Source organism: Helianthus annuus, chromosome 11 (assembly GCF_002127325.2).
Source record: "Helianthus annuus cultivar XRQ/B chromosome 11, HanXRQr2.0-SUNRISE, whole genome shotgun sequence".
NCBI lineage: Eukaryota > Viridiplantae > Streptophyta > Magnoliopsida > Asterales > Asteraceae > Helianthus > Helianthus annuus.
The window spans coordinates 58460435-58477361 of record NC_035443.2 but is presented as its reverse complement, the minus strand read 5'-3'; the positions used below and the strand labels follow the sequence as shown (position 1 = coordinate 58477361).

The window sequence follows — 16927 nt, the reverse complement described above, 5'->3', positions numbered from 1 at the left end:
AGAGGAATCATTGCATTACATCCCTGTTGAAAAACAGAATCGATAAATTTAGGGAAAATGGGGTTGAAAGATGATAACCCAACAGTGGAGGATCTCATTCTAGAGCTTCGATAAATTCAGGGGTATTCTCAAATAATGTTTCCTAGATGTTTGAAGACCGACAAATGTCCAAATTGTTGCTTCTTCATTCGCGTGACGGAAAGCTACCGCGTGACAGGAATGTACCTTGCAAAAATTAAAAAATTAAATCGACACCCTCAATACGCATCGTATAGGCCTATACGATGCGTATTACTTTTTGGTAAGGGGACATTGGCAGCCTTTGACAGACATAGAAGTTTGAACCCACCTCAATACGCATCGTATAATCCTATACGATGCGTATTGAGGGTGTCGATTTAATCCCCCAAGGTGTGCCAATAATACGAACCATACATAAATGATGAACTAACTTAAACGTTTATTCAATGGATATAGTTAGTTGTACTTGTTTTCCGTGCAAGTTTAGGTGAGATACATAGTACATAACAAACATACCCACTTTCTTCGAAGTTTCCTGCCTCTTCGTTTTTCCTTAAACGTTTTGTAATATTCAAATTTAATGGCACCATGTTGAATGCATTACAAACTTAAATGTTGTTTCTGTACATTGTTGTTGTATATTATTAATTGAACATTACATTATTAAGGAACTTATCACGTAGATCAAACCTTTTTAGATATTTTTCAAATTCCATTTCAGTTGTTCAAATTGATGGAAGCTTGCTTGGAAATAGTTTGCTCGAAATCGACTCAGCTTGGCTTCGTTTGTAAAACAAAGCGAGTTCAATCGACTCAGTTATGGTTGTTCAAATCGAGTTCACTGCTCATGTGCATTGGCCGGCTTGTGGTGGTTAGGGGTTGGGGGGACCCGTTTAGGGCTACCCTTTCAGAGGGCTTGAAATTTTAAATATAGTTGTATATTGTAAAAAGATTATATATTGTAAGCTTATATATATATATATGTGTGTGTGTGTGTGTGTTTTTTAAATATATTTTAGGGGCTCATTTTCTCTACTCGTTGCGGATCCAGAGGATTCTCGGGGAAACCCCTACTCGTGTTTTGATGTGAAGATTGGTTTCATAATTTTATTAATTGCTCATTTTGATCAACTCCTTAAAAACTTCCTTACTCATTTTTATTTAATGTATTCTATTGAACTTTATTTTAATTTAGTTTAGTTATAGATTAGATTATACATTCGATAGTGCAATTTGTTTAGTTATTGAAATCTCAATCGAACTTATTTGTAGAGATTTTTGCTTGTTAAGGGGTTTAGTTCTTTTTATGATCATATTGAGTTAAAATTATTCAAATAGCTAGAGAACTAAGACTTCAAATAGTGATCATATTGAGATAGGATTATTCATATAGCTCGAAATCGACTCGGCTATAAATGAACCGGCTTGTTTGTAAAGTAGCCAAGTTCAAGTTGACGATCGCTCAACTCCCGAACAGCCCTAAACCTGTGACTCCTCATGCATAAGCTGTGACTAATTGAAACATCAAAGTAAAAAACGAAGGTTGTATCTATAGTGGTATGCTAGAAGAAACATAGTGTCAAGTATTCTATAGTGGTATGCTAGAAGAAATATAGTGTCAAGTAAATTTTCTGATTTTGAAATAATGAGAAGGAATTTAACCTTGAAATTTATAAAAAAAAAAAGTTAACTAATATTACAAATTCATAAACCTTTACAAGTTTATTGAATTTTAATATCTGATAATTATAGAAGTTCAAAAAATATATAAATGTTGATATATTTTGTAACCTAATATGGATGTCAACCAACCATTACCCAGCGTCCGAACCACAGTGGGAGCCAACGGATGTAGCCACGCAATGCAATGTCCGCAAAAGATGCTATCTGCCAGTGCCATATAGGTATTAGGTGATGCCAATTTAAAGGGGTTTTGTTCCTGCTCTCTCCCTTACGCTTCTCGCTCCTGTATCGACCATTTTCTTCTTTGATTCCTCTCCAAATCAGGATGTACTTAACGTTGTTGACCCCATTACATCCTGCATCACCTCTCCATCCTGCCCTACTTAAGCCCGCTTGGAGTATAGCCTACTTACAGGCCCAACAATCACTCACTCTAGAATCCAAAAATCATATAAAAATTAAAATTAAATACATTGGAACATATCCTTGAAGTCAATATTCTTTCAACTCCAGATGGCTCTATATATTTTGTGGTGATGATGATGGCACATCCCAAAAGGGGTGTTTGAAACCTTTTTAAGACAGTGGGAATAGTATTTGACACTCACAGCATAAAGAATAACCAGACCCGCCCAGCATCAACATGTAAATAGAACTATAAAAGTGTCCATTTTGACCCGTTAACCCATATAACCGGGGCTCATTTTGCGACCACTGATCAATAACATCAAGCTTGCATTAAGAACTAATTATTAACCTCCTTTAACAGAACTCACGCGCTTATGACTGCCATTAACTCGAACCCCATATAATCTCTTCACTCTCACTTTCCGGTTCATAAGATGAAGATAACGATACCGCATCCCCATTAACAAATGCCTCTCAGCCAATAGATCCTTCTTATACGCCTCCCTCAAAACCACAGTTTGTGTCCTGATCTTGTTCGAAACGTAAAAGATTCCAGGATGGTGCACCAAAGCCTTTTTAAACCGTGGCCCGAATCCCAAATAATCCCCTAAAACCAACAAATTTTCCTTTTCGGTCTTTTTCGATACGAGAAGATGCATCAATTCGTGTAAAACAGCCACTGTGTACTTCTCGGCTTGATCACTGTTGGGTGATAGAAAAAATGCATCTTCATACGGTGATATGTACGGCAAATTCTGCCATTCATGCATCCAGATTCTTACTTTCTTTTCCAAATCAAAACCTTTCGGTAAATTAATAGAAAATTTAATCGGATTTTCCCGTCTAATCCCGCTGTTCTCATCCATTGATCTTTTCTGCAACACTGACGTTGCGAGATTATCTCGCCACGTGACCAATTCTAGACCAAACACGTTTGAATCGTTGTCAACCATGTTACAAATTTGAAAATAGTCTGGAAATTCAGGAAGTAACGTGAGAATAAAATCATGTGGCAGACCAAGATCGAAACGTAATAGATCAATAATGTTTAACGGAAGTCTTCCCGCTCGTGTGAGCATTAACAGTTTTGTTAATCTCTGAGCCACATCTTTCCGGTAACGGGTCGAGTTAAGAATCTTGGATTCTTCGTTGTGAACGGTGAGGGCTTGAGGGGTCAGTTTGACGTGAGGGAGGGAAGATGGTTTGGAGGGTTGGAAGATTTCAAACACCGAAGGGTATTTTTGGAAGAAGTTAATAGCAGTGGTCGGGAGATTAAAAGTGGTTTTGTAAACGGATGCGGTTGAAAGGGGTATGGTTTTAGAGGGTTGAGAGATGATTAAGTTTTTTAGAGAGATAATTTGTTTTAGGTTTTTTTCTTTTTCGACTGCAAAATCAAGGTATGCATCTCGGACCCATTTAACTCTGGCATCAACAAAGGTGCGAAAGGGATGCAGGTAAAAACGACGGTAAAGGTGGTCGTTCAGGATGGCGGATCGGGTAAATAGTGCCATTTAAAATACCCTTGCCCGAATTTACCGAAAAGTCCGGTAGTTGTCATGAAACACATACCGGGAAATCATCAAAACTAGACAATGTACCTTGAACGTTCTAGCATGTTCCTGCAAAGTTCAGGCATCCTTGAATAGTCAGCATAGTAGTAGATATGAAAGAACTGATAAAAGTAAAAAAAAAAATAACGACAGTTATATATTAATAAAACAAGCCGGGTCAAGTGATCGGCCCATTCAACCAAACATTTTTTTCTCCTTTTTCATCTATTGATAAAAGGTGAAATGAATGTATAGTCAGTGTCAGATCCAGGAATTCTACTGGTGTCGGTTTATTTCCGTTGGTCGGGTATCTATCAACTTGAAGTCAAAACATTCGGGTCACTTATAAAATACAATTTCATTAAGAATCACATGCCCCATACTTTTTTATTTATCATGAATACTATATTTTTATTCAATGTTTGAAGAACCCTATGTAAGGCATTCTTAACTTAACAAAACATTGTTCAAAACTAAAATGGAAGTCTGCAGTGAAGACAAAAGCTTAAATGATCATAACAAGAGTAGTTTGCAAGCAATTCGTTATTTGCTTTCATAAACAAAAATCGCTTAAACAAGACAATACAACCCTAAAGAGAGTTAATTGCTTTAACACTCGGTCTGTTTTTCACCAACATTTAAAATACTTCCAGTTATATTTAAATTTCAATGTGTTCGGTCAAAACAGAGCATGATTTCAGATACTCGTTAAACAGAAGAAGACATCGACCACATATTTATCACAGACCTCACCAAGTTGGAACGGAGCAAGGGGCGCCGACAGAATGTGTAAGGGCGTGAGTCGGCAAAACTGCAGCAGTCGACAGGAGATCAAGAAGAGACCAAGGGTTTATTTTAAGAAAGTTCCCAAATCCCAACAATGAAAATACTATGATGAGAAACCAGCTACACAAGCCCAACAAATGAGAAAAAAGCAAAAGAAAAAAAGCCCAGCAGTATATAGAAAAAAGCCCAACAAACTAGATAGTAGATAAGGAAGAAAACAAAAAAAAAACTCAAATGTCATCCACGAGTTTCGAACCCGTGTCATTTAATTAAAAGGGGACGGGAAACCTGTTGGGTTCGTAGGCTTTAGGGTAGCCGGCCCTAATTAGGGTTAGCCGACCCTAGTTAGGGTTAGCCGGCCCTAGTTATTAGGCCCACTTAGTTAACTTGTTGACCAAGTAGGAAACCCTAATCTTGTTCTATAAATACCTATTATGTAACTGTAGTCTGTGTCATTCTGAAAACAGTTGTGAGCATCTAATAAAAGTAAAACCCTAGTTGCAACCCGTGGACGTAGGTCACCTTGACCGAACCACGTAAATTCTCGTGTTCTTTATTTTCTGCTAGTGTGTGTGTGTTTGTTCCGCTTCCGCTCGAGCCTACTCTGATTCGATACCCCTAACAAGTGGTATCAGAGCCAAAGGTTCAGTAAAATACACGGTTCACACGGTTATCGCAGGAGAAGGAGAGAGCTGGACGAGAGATCTTGATCTGCTGTTGCTGCCGTCGCCGCTGACTTGTTTACGGCCCGTACCTATTCTCTGGTTACGGCTCGTAAGGTTTAGGGTTTGCGCCGTAGGGTTTGCTGTTGCAGATCTGGTGGTTTTGGGGTGTTTGGCGATTAGGGTTTCGGTTCTTGAACCCTGGTTATTCGTTGATTTTACGCTCGGGTTTGCAAGAGAAGTCGCTGGTTCGGGTACTTCGGGTTTCTGGTTTATTGAAAGTTGCTCGGGTTTCGGTTGCTTGGTTCCTTGTGGTTTTTTCTGGTTTTTCTCGTTTGCTATGGCTGAAGATGGGAAGTTCTGAATCGAGAAGTTCAACGGTACTGATTTTGCTTGGTGGAGAATGCAAATAGAGGCGTTGCTTGGTGAATGCGATTTGGATGTGGTACTGGAAGAAAAACCTGCTGGAATGGATAAAGCTGCCGAGGCAATTTGGAACTCAAAGGACAAAAAGGCAAGAGGTAAAATTACATTGGCTTTGACGAGGAGCGTTGCATTTAATATCATGAAAGAAACAACTGCTCGTGATATGTTAGAAGCTCTGTCAAATATGTATGAAAAGCCGTCTGCCGGTAATAGGGTGTTCTTGATGAGGGAACTGTTTAATATGAGAATGAACGAAGGCAGTTCAGTTGCTGATCACATTAACGAGGTCAATTCAATTTTGTCCAGGTTAGCAACTGTGGGCATGAAGTTGGATGATGACACTCAGGCTGTGGTTTTGTTATCTTCCTTACCTGATAGTTGGTCAGGATTTGTGACAACGGTCACTGAAACTGCTGGAACTGGAAATTTGAAGTTTGATCGGGTCCGGGATAGTGTTTTGGGTGAAGACGTTCGCCGGAGGAACACTGGTGGAGGATCTACTTTTGGTATGTTCAGTGTTAGCAGGGGAAGAGGTAATAACAGAAGCAGTGGGAGTCGTGGGAAAAGCTTGTCTAAAGCTGGGAAGAATGTGAGGTGCTGGAACTGTGGTGAAAAGGGGCATGTTAAAAACGGGTGTCCTGATCCTAAGAAAGAGGATGGTAAGCAGCATGTAAACAGTGTTGTGTCAGATGAATCTGACGGTGACGTACTGGTTTGCTGTGAAGAGTCTATAGATTCTTGGGCTATGGATTCTGGTTCTTCGTTTCACGCCATGCACAGCGGGGAGACGATGGTGAATCTGAAAAAAGGAGACTTTGGAAAGGTACGATTAGCTAACGGTCATGTTCTTAATGTTACAGGTATGGAAGATGTCAATCTGAAGACTCCACTGGGCACTACATGGAACTTAAAGAACGTCAGGGTAATTCCAGGTTTAACGAAGAAACTTATTTCTGTTAGTCAACTGGATAAACAGGGACTAGATGTTAAGTTTGGTGGTGGGAAGTGGAAGGTGATTGATGGAAATCTTGTTGTTGCCTGTGGGAGGAGACGAGGATCATTGTATCTAGTTGAGATACCTGTTGAGGGAGTAGCCGTCCCTGTACAACATAAAGTCTGGTTCACTGAATCTAGTAAGCGGAAGAGGGTTCAATTTGCGAACTTGAATCCTGGTGCTTTGGGGATGTCAGTTGAATGTGGTCGGGGGTCTAAGTTTAAGTCAGTCAGGGGATTTGGTGATAGTGGGAGCATGGGTCGTGTTCCAGGTACAATCACAAAGAACCGTTGGGTTTTGAAGACGAAGATTCCGACTGAAGAAAAAAGCTCTCCTGGAAATAGTTTGCAAAATGTGGAGAGTGGTATTAATTCTCAGTGTATCTCTGGAGCTGGTTGATCGTGCAAGCCGGTTGAGATAGAGAATGGGTCTGATAAGACTGTTGGGTTGGAGCTTGTGGGAGCTTCAACTGGTCTCTCAGGTACTTGATGAGAGGTGTGGTTGCAACTAGGTTGCTTGGATGTGACTGAAGTCTTAGCTTGTTCTTGGAACTGGAGGCTGGAAAGACTTGAACGTAAAGATTACTGAAGTTACTGGTGATGGGTTTCTTGGATGCACTTTGTGGACTATGCAAAGCCTCCGAGTGGGAGATTGTTGGGTTCGTAGGCTTTAGGGTAGCCGGCCCTAATTAGGGTTAGCCGACCCTAGTTAGGGTTAGCCGGCACTAGTTATTAGGCCCACTTAGTTAATTTGTTGACCAAGTAGGAAACCCTAATCTTGTTCTATAAATACCTATTATGTAACTGTAGTCTGTGTCATTCTGAAAACAGTTGTGAGCATCTAATAAAAGTAAAACCCTAGTTACAACCCGTGGAAGTAGGTCACCTTGACCGAACCACGTAAATTCTCGTGTTCTTTATTTTCTGCTAGTGTGTGTGTGTTTGTTCCGCTTCCGCTCAAGCCTACTCTGATTCGATACCCCTAACAAAACCATCAGTGCCCAAGTATATAATTTTTTAATTAAATCTGTCAAACGAAGTATTTGTGTCATTGTCCAAAATCAATGGTGTCAATTAATGTTCAGTACTATATTTTACATATAAAAAGAAAAAAACTAATGGTGTCGCCGGTTGCGTGACCCCGATGTTGATAATGTAGCTCTGCCTAGTGAAAGGAGTACAATGAATATACATGTTACAAACAAATGAAAGACAAACTCAATGCTAGCTGTCAGTTAATACTCACTACTCAAACTGAAGATACAAATTGTTCTCCAAGAGTTCTAAATGTCATATATAACTTTAAAGGACCTAATAGACCATAAACATTGATCTCCAAATTTTTTGTTGGCCATGAGAACCCGTAAAGAGAAAGCTCATGCAGTGGGCCCAAGTAAAGCGCAGCTTACACTGAGCAAGTGGCCTTCAAGGGTTAACGCAAGAAACCATCGGAGCTATATTCAAACCTGAGACCTCTGCTAGAAGGTTAACCGTGCATGTCAATATACACACGTTGGATAACGTCAACTCGTCAAGTAAGTATCTTGTATAGTCAGAAATAGTTGTTAAAAGCCATCGCCTCTTGCGCCTAGGCCCTTTTCCAGGCGAGGCGAGGCGAGGCAATTGCGCCTTAAGTCAAGGCAATTGCGCTTTTATTCTTCAGGTGATGGTTCCGGAACAAATTCCGGTGAGATTCTAGATTGTGGAGAGTTTCCGACCAAATTTTCTAAATTCCGGCAAGATTCCAGCTGGATTTCTACTTTTATATAACGAAAACTACTTTTCTACACTAATATTTTAGAACTTTTGGTATTAAATAAATGATATTAAATGTTCTATAATAGCTTTAGTTTATTTTATTTGAAGAAAAGTGTTATTTTTCTAATACATAAAATATTTTTACTTTTTCCGTTGTGCGCTTTTATTTTCTCATGCCCTCGCTTTTCTTGAGCCTTGCGCCTAGGCCCCAAGCGAGGCCAAGGCCCCAAGCGAGGCCTATGCGCGCGCCTAACGCCTTTAATAACTATGAGTCAAATAGCATCATGGAAAATCTTAAGAGCAAATATTTAGTATTTTTTTTTACAGTAGTAGCAAATTTAATTAAAATTCCAGCTTAGAAGACTTGGATATTGACATGTTGTATACCAAAGAAAAGCTAAAAGCAAAAAAAATGACAATTGCAATCAACTAGTTCTACAGCTTCAAGAAATACTATAATTTGAGCAACACATTCAACAAAATAGTTTCAAACCCTAAGTCCCTAACACTAAAATAGTTCCAATTGGACATACAGACATTTGTAGACAGAATTAAGCAAGAAATAAAATTAAACAGAAACCTGTAGAAGCAGACAGCGTGGCTGCACAGGCGGTTCAAGGCGGCGGCGGTTGTGCGGCCGTGGCGGGGCAGCGGCGACGGTGGTGCTCTGGGTGCGCAAATCAGTTTTGGAATCCTGACTGAGGTCAGGCTCAACATATCTGCTTCTTTTTTTCAGCTGGGCCTCACTAAGACTAACGGGCCCATCAGAGGGAGAGGCTTGCTCGCTTGGCCCATTACCTTTTACCTTATTGGACTTCCTCAACTTGCAGCCCACCACTCTATGCCCCACACTAATGTCGAATATCTCAGCATACATGTGAATAGGAACTCCTCATATATCAATCCGTGCTAACCTGTCGGAGTAACCATTCCAGTACTCCAATGATTCAAATAGCTCACACCCGTGTGCTGGCCTCGGAATAGAAACAGTGGCGAAGCTTGAGATTTCCGACCAGTGGGTCGAAAACGTATATACCAAAAATTTCTATAAAACCTGGGGGTCAAAAACGTATATACACAAAAATTTCTATACGAAAACTACATACTCTCCACTAACGAGCGAAAAGTTTGGGGGATCAGCCGCCCCCACAAAGCTATGCCCTTGCATAGAAAGGTGATTCAAACTTTCAAACCACCAATATACCTCATCGTGAAGTAATGAAAATGAAGGATAGTGATTTGTTGCAAAACACATTTTTTATCCTTTGTATTTTGTACACTATTTCAGTAGAATTTTAGTCGTTTTTAGTTTTTATAGGTTTGTATTTTATTATTTGGTATTATTTCAGGTCACGGTGCGAAAAGAAATAAGAAAAAACGAGCTAAAACGGTTAATAAACAAGCACCGGGAGCTAAAAACAAAGTCCAGGGGCTAAACTTGCCATTTTCTGAAACTTGTGAGTTTAGTGTATCGCGAGGAACGACGACAGATTATAGTGTATCGCCTGGATCAAATGGTATATTAATCCGTGAGTGTATATATATAGGGTTGGGTTCATTTGTCAAAAACCCACTTGATTATCAATACACAAATGTAAATCAATGACCAAGATTTGATGATGAAATACACTAGTGTATTTTACGATTTGATGATGTAAATCAATGGTCAGGATTTGTTCACACAGTTCACAAATACACTAGTGTTCACTCTAGATTATGAGAGAACGATGAAAAATGTGAGAACGGATCCTGGCCGGCCACGTGGTATAGCGCTCTAAATTATGTGCGGGGGTACGATTGTCATTGTCCACTTCCCGCTAAACAATGGCGTTATGATTCTATTGCCCAAAAAAATATAATATAAATGGCATTTTCATCTTTATGCTAGTTTTACATGGCGTTTTTTTTAAAGAGTATTTTTTTACGAATAGCGTTTATGTTTTAATGGTGTTTTCATCTTTATGGTAGTTTTACATGGCGTTTTTTTTAAATAGTATTTTTTTTACGAATGACGTTTATGTTTTAATGGCGTTTTCATCTTTATGCTAGTTTTACATGGTGTTTTTGTTTTAAAGTATTTTTTTTACGAATGACATTTCTGTTTTAATGGCGTTCTATTGATATCAAACAGATATGACGTTTTTGTGTTTTCTACTTGTTTTAATTTAGTTTTTTTAACCCTTTTTTAATGTTGTTTATGTTTTAAATGGTTACTATTTGTTATTATTCTAATCATAGCGTTTTCATTGATTTGCACAAATATGATAGAAAATCACAAAACCAAACATGTAGATGTAATAATGTAAAGAGTAAAACACAATAGTCAACATTAAAATTTTACAATCATTGTAATTTTCAACCAACTAGTACCCAATCATTGTCGGTACGGTGTCTATTTTCAACCTTAGTGTAGCACCAAACCCTATTTGGTGTACTGCCTGTCTTTGATTTTCGTTTAGATTCATAAACCAAGCAGTCAAGTTTGTAGGTTTTACTCTTGACAAGATCCTAGCCCCACTGAACTCATGATATGGTTCTTCCTCAACCTCAACATTCTGACTTAATGCTTTCCTCTTATTGGCGTTTTAGGCCTTTCCAGTGTGGACATTTATTCACAATCTTAACCTCTATTCGCATATAAAAAATGATTTCATGGCGTTTTATGGCGTTTAATAACACAAAGATACATTTATGGCGTTTTATAAATCAATTACAGATGATAGATGTTGAATAAGACAATAACAGTTAAATGGCGTTTATAACAGAAACCATACATTTTTTGGCGTTTAGAAACAAAGCTATGACACGATACATGTTTGTGGCGTTTAGTAACACATGAATGATATGTAAAATTCCGTTCTCATACATTGTTAAACAAACGAAACAAATTTTGGCGTTTTGGCAACAAAGTATCAAAGTGTATTTTTACATCACGAAAAGTAACATTCTGTACCATGTCCTCTTGTTGTCTTCTTTCGTTGCTCGATCGGCTTTTGGCGTTTTGGAGCAGATGACCCTTCCCCTTCCACACTTGTAGAAACTGCAAATTTATTGTTAAAATTAGAACGCCAAAAGCAGCATAAACTAGCACAATGTAAATCGAAGTTAACTCACTATGTTTTTTGCCTCTGGATCTGGCTTGATCTTGTCACACCCCGAATTATCAGAGCTGGCGTGACTGGACCAGTATCTTCATTGCACAGCGGAAGCAAAAGCTAAGACTTCTAGAAAATGAACGCCGCTAAGTACTCGAATTCCCATGGGTTCTCCTATTCCAACCGTTCCATAGTTTCGAAAATCCAACCTGAGAAAGAACATACGAAAAAAAAAGTCAACATAAAGTTGAGCGAGTTCATAGTTTGTTTTGAAAAGATTTAAAACAAATCTTTTTGTGTACCGGTTTAAAAGCTGTGGAGAAAATTTAGCAAAATCAGTTTCTCGGCATATTATATGAAAACTGTGGGTCTAGCCCACAAGAGTCTTCGTGCATTGCACGAGAGAGAATGGGTCGAGCCCAAAAGAGTATTTGTAAGCAAGACCAACACGTCCTCTTACTTGTACATAAGTTGAAAACATTATCAAAGTTTGTAAATACATGTATTATGAGTTTGCGTCAAATAAATATTAAAAACATTTGAAAGTTATAGTGTTGTAAGTTGGTATGTAAAGCGTCTATGAACATGTTGATCATTAATGTTTCGCGAGGACATTAATATATGCGACGACATAGGAGGTACTCAACCCGCGTAGGCAATTTAAGTGTCGAACTCTCGACGCTGGACACAACAGCACTCTAAGTGGTCACCCATGGACCGTGAGTGGGGCTCGCCCGTACCCATTAGAACTAACCTTTGTTCCTTGGTCCTCAAAAGGATTAATGGCACCTCAGTTACAGCCTATGCTCACATGATCTAAGAGTTCATTCCATAACTTAATCATACCTAAGTTTGACATGTATTCCCCCCCCCCCCGAAAGTTGTAAACCGAAACGTTGAAAGAAAAGGGGGACATGATCTCACTGAGTTGTCTCGTTTTTCGTACGCAGGCCAACCCGGTCCCGTTGTTGTAACTAGGACATTCTTGTCTCTTGTCATGAAAATCATGCACGTTTTGTAAAACCGGTATGTTTAGTATAAACCTTTCGTAAACCTTTCGAGTTCGTTGAAATTCATTTGCAACATGGTTTATAAATATGTGTTTTCGTTCATCAAAATAGTGTTTGCTTTTGCAAAAACTTGCATGTCTTTCCACCCCGAAAACAAATGTAAAACAGTAAAAAGTGGGGGTTATGAACTCACCTGGATATTCCTGTGCAAAGCAAGTAGCAACTAGCAAAGTCCGTCTATGCGTGAACTGACCTAATCGTGTCCTAGAATACCAAGAGCACTCACTATGAATTCTATGTAGGGATTATAACACATAAGTTGGTCATATGTATCAAGTCACCCAACTAGCTAGATGATTTCTATGTTTATAAAAAAAATGTAACCTTAAAAGACGTTAAACCATTGGTGATGATTTAAAAATATATTTATATCTCGTAGACATGAAACCATGACTTTCCTTTGTACCCATGTTTGAAATCCATGTTCGGGATTATAAAAAAAATATATATATTTATATTTACCCGAGATTCGACACAGCTAGTTTAAAGAAATATATTAATATAATTATTTTTAAGAAAAATAATCATATGAGTTCCATCGTATCCTTCTTTTGAAAACAGAAATTGATTTAACAATAAATATCTGTGTACGAGTTTACCCAAGAAACAAATATTAAATTTTGTCAGGTTTTGTCTTACTAAAAAAAAACCTTGGGAAAAATAATAGTTTTACACATTGAACTCGGAATACATCCATATGTGCTTATAGATAAAAAAAAATCGCGTCAAAAATATATTTTATCCAAAATATATATGTATATATATGCATATATAAAAGTCTATATCATTAGTTTTCAAAATGTCGCAATTTGATTTTTTTTTTTAACTGCTATACTTTCTGTGAAGAAAATAATATATAACATTGCCATAATTTACTTTTAGTTTTTCAAACCAGCAAACCTATATATTTGAACTTAGAATAATATCATAACATGATATTTGAACACGTTAAATGTTTACTAAATAATATTTAGTGAACAACGATCATTGTAAAATTCAAAGTTACAACTTATTTATTTATAAGATAAATAGGTACGCCATGAAAAGTAGATTTCATAAAAATGACAAGTAAACTCATATTTTTACCAAAACATGTATGTAGGTTTATGAGCTTCAAGGAACCAACTAATATGAACCAGTAATAACTTGATAAATATCTAATTGTAACACATAACCATGAAGCTTCTGAACATCAACCCTTATAGCACATGAACTATGGTCTTAGACTCTTAGGAACATAACCCTATATTTTTTTAAAAAAAAAAACAACATGAGGATTAAGTACTACTTATATCAACATATTTCCTCAAAAAAAAAAAAACATACGTCTTTAAGAAGTAAATTATGGATTTTTTTTTTTTTTTTCCTATTCTTTTAACCACCATCATCTAGTCTTGGGTGAACTTTGGTATCATAATCTAGTAAAAAAAAAGTGTTTAAATACATTTTACTTACAAGAAGCAAGCAAGTAAACGAAGAACCAGAGAAGACTTGAACTTGGATCCTCAAGAAAAAGGCTTATGTTGAATGAGTAGATAAAACTGATTGGGAGAGGAGGAACGTGAACTGTTAGCCTTGCCAAGATTTTGGAGTGAGTTGGTTATATTTCCCTAGTGTTGTATTTAGAGGGGAAATGTGGATGGGTTATGCTTGGAATCCAACTAACTAGTCTTAGAAAAATAGGATCTGTTGTTCACAATGTGTACCATGTAGTTGAGTTTCAAGGGTTATAGTTTGGTTTTAGAGTGATAATAGGATCTGTTTGGGATGTTGAGTAGAAAGCAAGGATTGTAAATTAGACATCAACACTTCTAGGTATGGCTTGAAGCATTTGTTTATGGGTGCTACTTTCTACACCCCCCTATTTACTTTTTTCACCCCCTCCTCTCACATACTTACAGGTGGGGCCTGCGTGGGACCGACAGTTTTCCTCTCACAAGGGGGGGTGTAATCAGGAAGGAGGGGGGTGTGTATAGAATGGGCCTTTGTTTATTGATAAAAGCTCGTGGCATCATATCAATCACTAAAAGTGGTTGTCTTGGGAATTTAATCTACTATTAAGGTTTGAGTCTTGTCTAATATTTTAGAGACAAAAAATTAAGAAGAACATGGTGTTGTTCGATGAGGAAATCGAGATGAGTGGGGTTGTTCGGCAGTAGGCGACTAGGGTAGGGTGTGGTGTAATGATTTTGATGGTAAGGTGGTGATGATTGAACTTGAGTGTGGGTTTAGGTTTAGTTGGGTGTATAAAATACCGGCTTAATTATACATACTAGTTACCCGCAAAATTTAAAAGAAAACCACAATAAAATAATATGAATGAGTCCGGTGTATAAAAAAATATATTTTTATACGTTTGTATTTGTGTTGTGCTAATCAGCGTACCGCGAATATAATTCTTAATTTTACGCGATAGAAACTTCAAATAGTGACACATATATATATTTAAATATATGTTTGTAGTATTACTCACTTAATAATAGAATAGAGTGGGTTCCCAAGTATTTAGACAATTATCACCAATGTTCGTGCTTGTCGGGTTAATTCGTTCCCGTATGCGTTTTGTGACGTTTGGAAGCACGATAAATCTGTAAAACCAAGTTCATATGTATATAGCATACGTATAAAATTTGTATTTGTCGACGTGGTCAGTATTTGTACGGTTTCAGTCCGTTATCGTTCAATATCTAGCAGATTTTCCTCAAAATCACCATACGCGCACTGTAAAGTCAGATAGGCGTTCCTAGGCATTCCACGAGCCTAATTAAGTTAATACGTGTCTTAAACACTACTTATTATCACCAAAAATGTTGTTTAATCGCGTAATTAAGAGGTGTTAATTGCAGGTTGTCACAGATCTTTCGACGCCATAGTTTTTGTTGTTTCACGTTTTCTAGGGTTTTCGTGTTTTACGTTGGTTTTGGGGAGGTTTCTCTGGGAAGTATATATGTTTCGGTCACGCTTTGATGTGTTTTGTAGATGAACATTTACCTTTTTGCCCTTATGGAAGCGCGTCCCCTTTAAAAAGTTTATGTTATTTATGAAAATGCCACCGCGCCATCTAGTCCATAGATTGTTTTGATCTGACGATCCATAATTGTTATCACCATTCTCACACATTCACTCGTTCTTTCTAAATCCTGACCCTATGTATATATATATATATATATATATATATATATATATATATATATATATATATATATATATATATATGTGTGTGTGTGTGTGGGGGGGGGACCGCTAAAATGAAAACCACCCCCAGTTGTAAGAACCGAGCGAACCACTTTACAACCATTAGATCTTCAAGATGGATGGACAAGATTAAAAGTAGTTAAAAAATAATATTAAGTATTTTTTGTCTTATTATGTCCTTAATATTTTAATACAAAAGGGCAATTTAGTAAAAATACTCTTTTTTGTCTTGTTATCTTTATTATTTTTTATTACTTTTTTTGTATTATTAAATTAGTTTTTATTTTTTAAACAGAATTATTTTATTAAAAGTATTTAAATTCAGATTTTTTTAACAGATTTTTTTAAACTTTTTTACGTTTTACGTTAAACTTTTTACGTTTTACGTTAAACTTTTTACATTTTACGTTTTGCGTTTTATGTTAAACCTTTTATGTTTTTACGTTACACTTTTTACGTTTTACGTTTTACGTTAAACTTTTTTACGTGTTACGTTAAAAACTTTACGTTTTACATTAAAAAGTTTACGTTTTACGTTAAAAAGTTTACGTTTTACGTTAAAAAGTTTACGGTTTTAACTTTTACGTTAAAATGTTTACGTTCTACGTTAAAAAAATTACGTTTTACGTTAAAAAGTTTACGGCTTTAACTTTTTTTTTCAAAAACTTTTTTACACAAAACGAACGCACCCAGAAAATCGCAACTCGGTAGGTGTCTCAGATAAATTGCTATCATCATCGACGCCTCAAAAAAAACCCCAACAAACAAAAATCAAAACAATGAGTGGATTCTTGAAAAAACGGGGTTTTGGCTCAGATTTTCCGATAATCAGAGGCTGCAAAGTGGGGTTGCAGGTTCAAAAACCTACCCTCCACCATCCTTGCCGCGCCATCGTCATCAAAATAATCGGGCTTTTTTTTTTGCATCATCACCGCCCAAATCCAAACACGTCAAATCCATGTAGTTCACTGTTCAAAATCACCAGAAAATCAAGAACATAGATCAAACACCCACCATTTTTTCTAGAGAGGGAAACACATATCAACTGAGATCAACACGCCAACATCAAAAAGTAATCAACACATATCAACCCCCAATAAACTATGTGCTACAAATCAACAATAAATCACTTATGCAAACACAAAACCAACATATCAAAACACACAATTCATAATTTTTGTTCAAAAACACAAATCAAAAAACTATCACTGCCAAAAATCTCAAACCCCCCAAATCATAATTTTTGTTCAAAACAGCTCACACAATCAGAATCAAAGAAA

General features: G+C 37.1%; 1 protein-coding gene across 1 annotated transcript; it reads right to left on the bottom strand.

Annotated features, from left to right (window-relative positions):
* Positions 1-1698: 1698 nt before the first annotated feature.
* LOC110867706 (protein WHAT'S THIS FACTOR 9, mitochondrial) lies at positions 1699-9160 on the bottom strand. The gene is made up of 2 exons (XM_022116716.2): positions 8868-9160; positions 1699-3731 (listed from the first exon to the last, which is right to left on the bottom strand). The coding sequence occupies exon 2, from the start codon at positions 3621-3623 to the stop codon at positions 2457-2459; it is 1167 nt and encodes a 388-aa protein (XP_021972408.1). The 5' UTR covers positions 3624-3731; positions 8868-9160; the 3' UTR covers positions 1699-2456.
* Positions 9161-16927: the final 7767 nt, after the last annotated feature.